At 46.0% G+C, this 1,834-nt stretch overlaps 1 protein-coding gene across 1 annotated transcript in view; it reads left to right on the top strand.

The window, feature by feature from the left end:
• The first annotated feature begins 10 nt into the window (after positions 1–10).
• xkrx (XK related X-linked) overlaps positions 11–1,834 on the top strand; it is a 12,119-nt gene continuing 10,295 nt past the window's right edge. Inside the window, exon 1 of the mRNA XM_034883126.1 lies at positions 11–945. Coding sequence (XP_034739017.1) covers positions 587–945 — 359 coding nt within the window. The 5' untranslated portion in view covers positions 11–586. The remainder of the gene's footprint in view (positions 946–1,834) is intronic.

Below are 1,834 nucleotides of genomic sequence, written 5' to 3' on the forward strand. Positions count from 1 at the left end.
TGACTTAACGCAGCTGTTGAGAGCGCATCAACAGACCGAAAACACGAGCTGGTAGCAGCCGCATACATGCTGACACGGAGACACCCAGGCCTCCTGCAGTCTGCAGTCAGACTGTAGAGCCGAGGAAACCTGTGTGTTTCACATAAAAAAGTAGGTAGACTAGCCTACTGTTAGAACGATGACCAGCGGGGCTGAACATGAGCGACCTACGGGACGAGGCTGAACTTTCCCGATCCTTCACTCTGACTGACGGGGCAACAGCAGCGCTCATACCGCTGCGGGCATTGAGGTGGTTCCACCCGAATAAACAGGGTGTTAACGCCACGTACGACGATTTAGGCTAAGAGACAAAACAAAAGCCCTGTGTGGGGGTGCAGTGGAGCGGTAGCCGAGTCGTGGAATTATAAACCCAATGTGAAACCAGCGATGATCAACTTGGTGGAAAGTTGGGAGCGGCGGCGCATCAAAGGAAGTATTTTCAACAAGGTGATGTTTTTGGAGCACGCTACGGCAAATTCCGAATAGCATCAAACGTCCTTAAGCGACGCCCAAATTGTGCCCCGCATACTAACCAAACTTTATTAAAATGATATGCGAAGTGGCCATGGAAGAGCAAGAGAGGGAGATATCGGACATAGACCCGCAGGAGTGCTCCACAGTGGTGGAGAACGGAGTCATGCTGGTGGTCAATCACAGCCGGATCCAGCCTCCGTTCAGCGTCGTTCTGGCCACCGTGCTCTACTGCGCAGAGTTCGTCTCCGCCGCCGTGCTCTGCAGCATGTACCACAAGACCGACGACGACATCTGGATGGGCTTCACCATCGCCTTCATGCTGCTGCCGGCCGTGCTCATCCAATTGGCGCTGACGTTCATCCACAGAGACCTGGGTCGCGACCGACCCTTGGTTCTCTTCCTTCATCTCCTGATGCTCGGTCCTGTCATTCGGTAGGTGAGGTCACTAGGTGGGGGTGGTAAGTTTAAAAAGACAATTACCTTCAAATCATGATACTTTGCATTACTCCTGGCTAAAGTGTTTCTTCTGTCAGTCAGCCAGTGGTAGATGTCATTTGGTGGCTGTCATCTGAAACATAAGTGTGTCAAAAAACCCTTTGTCATGTCTTTCTAAACTGGCAAATTTATTAGAAAAATGTTCGTACTTCTTCCTCTATAAATACTCATTACAAATGCCCTAACGTTGTCAACTATTTTGATAATCAAATAAGCCTTCAGGCGTTTTTGTATAGGCCTAAGCAGAAAACATTTGTTGGTTCCAGTTTCTTTCATGTGAGGATTTGATCCTTTTCTTTGATATGGATGATAGTAAACAGAATATCTTTTGCTTGGACTGTTGGCCCAACAAAACAAGGCATCTAAGACGTCATGAACAATGTTTACTATTTTTGGATGTTAAGACACAAACCAAATGTTTTGAGAAAAGTGGCCGATTAATGTTAAGGATCTTACTGTTGTAGTTTTAGTTCTGTAGTTTAATAGGATACAAAGTATGACAAGCTCTGTTAAGTGCATAGAAGCACTCCAAGGATCTTTGTGAGCCACCATGATTTATTGAGATATCACCAACCAAAACAGCAATGCAGATATTTTTTTCACCTAATGAATCTGTGTGTGTCATCATGGCAAAATGTGAGCCTGGAAACACTGTAGCGGAAACTACCAAAGAGGTTCTGAGTACTTTGGCCAGGTTTGTATGTCGGTCTGCAGACAGATTTGGTCAATGCGATAGACTCACAACAAGATGCAGTTATGAAACGTTATAGGTGTATAGTTGAGATCAAAACTAAAGCAGAACGAAAAGATAGGTTTGGTCCGAGCA

The sequence above is a fragment of the Etheostoma cragini genome, chromosome 10 (assembly GCF_013103735.1).
Source record: "Etheostoma cragini isolate CJK2018 chromosome 10, CSU_Ecrag_1.0, whole genome shotgun sequence".
In the NCBI taxonomy this organism is placed as follows: Eukaryota; Metazoa; Chordata; class Actinopteri; order Perciformes; family Percidae; genus Etheostoma; species Etheostoma cragini.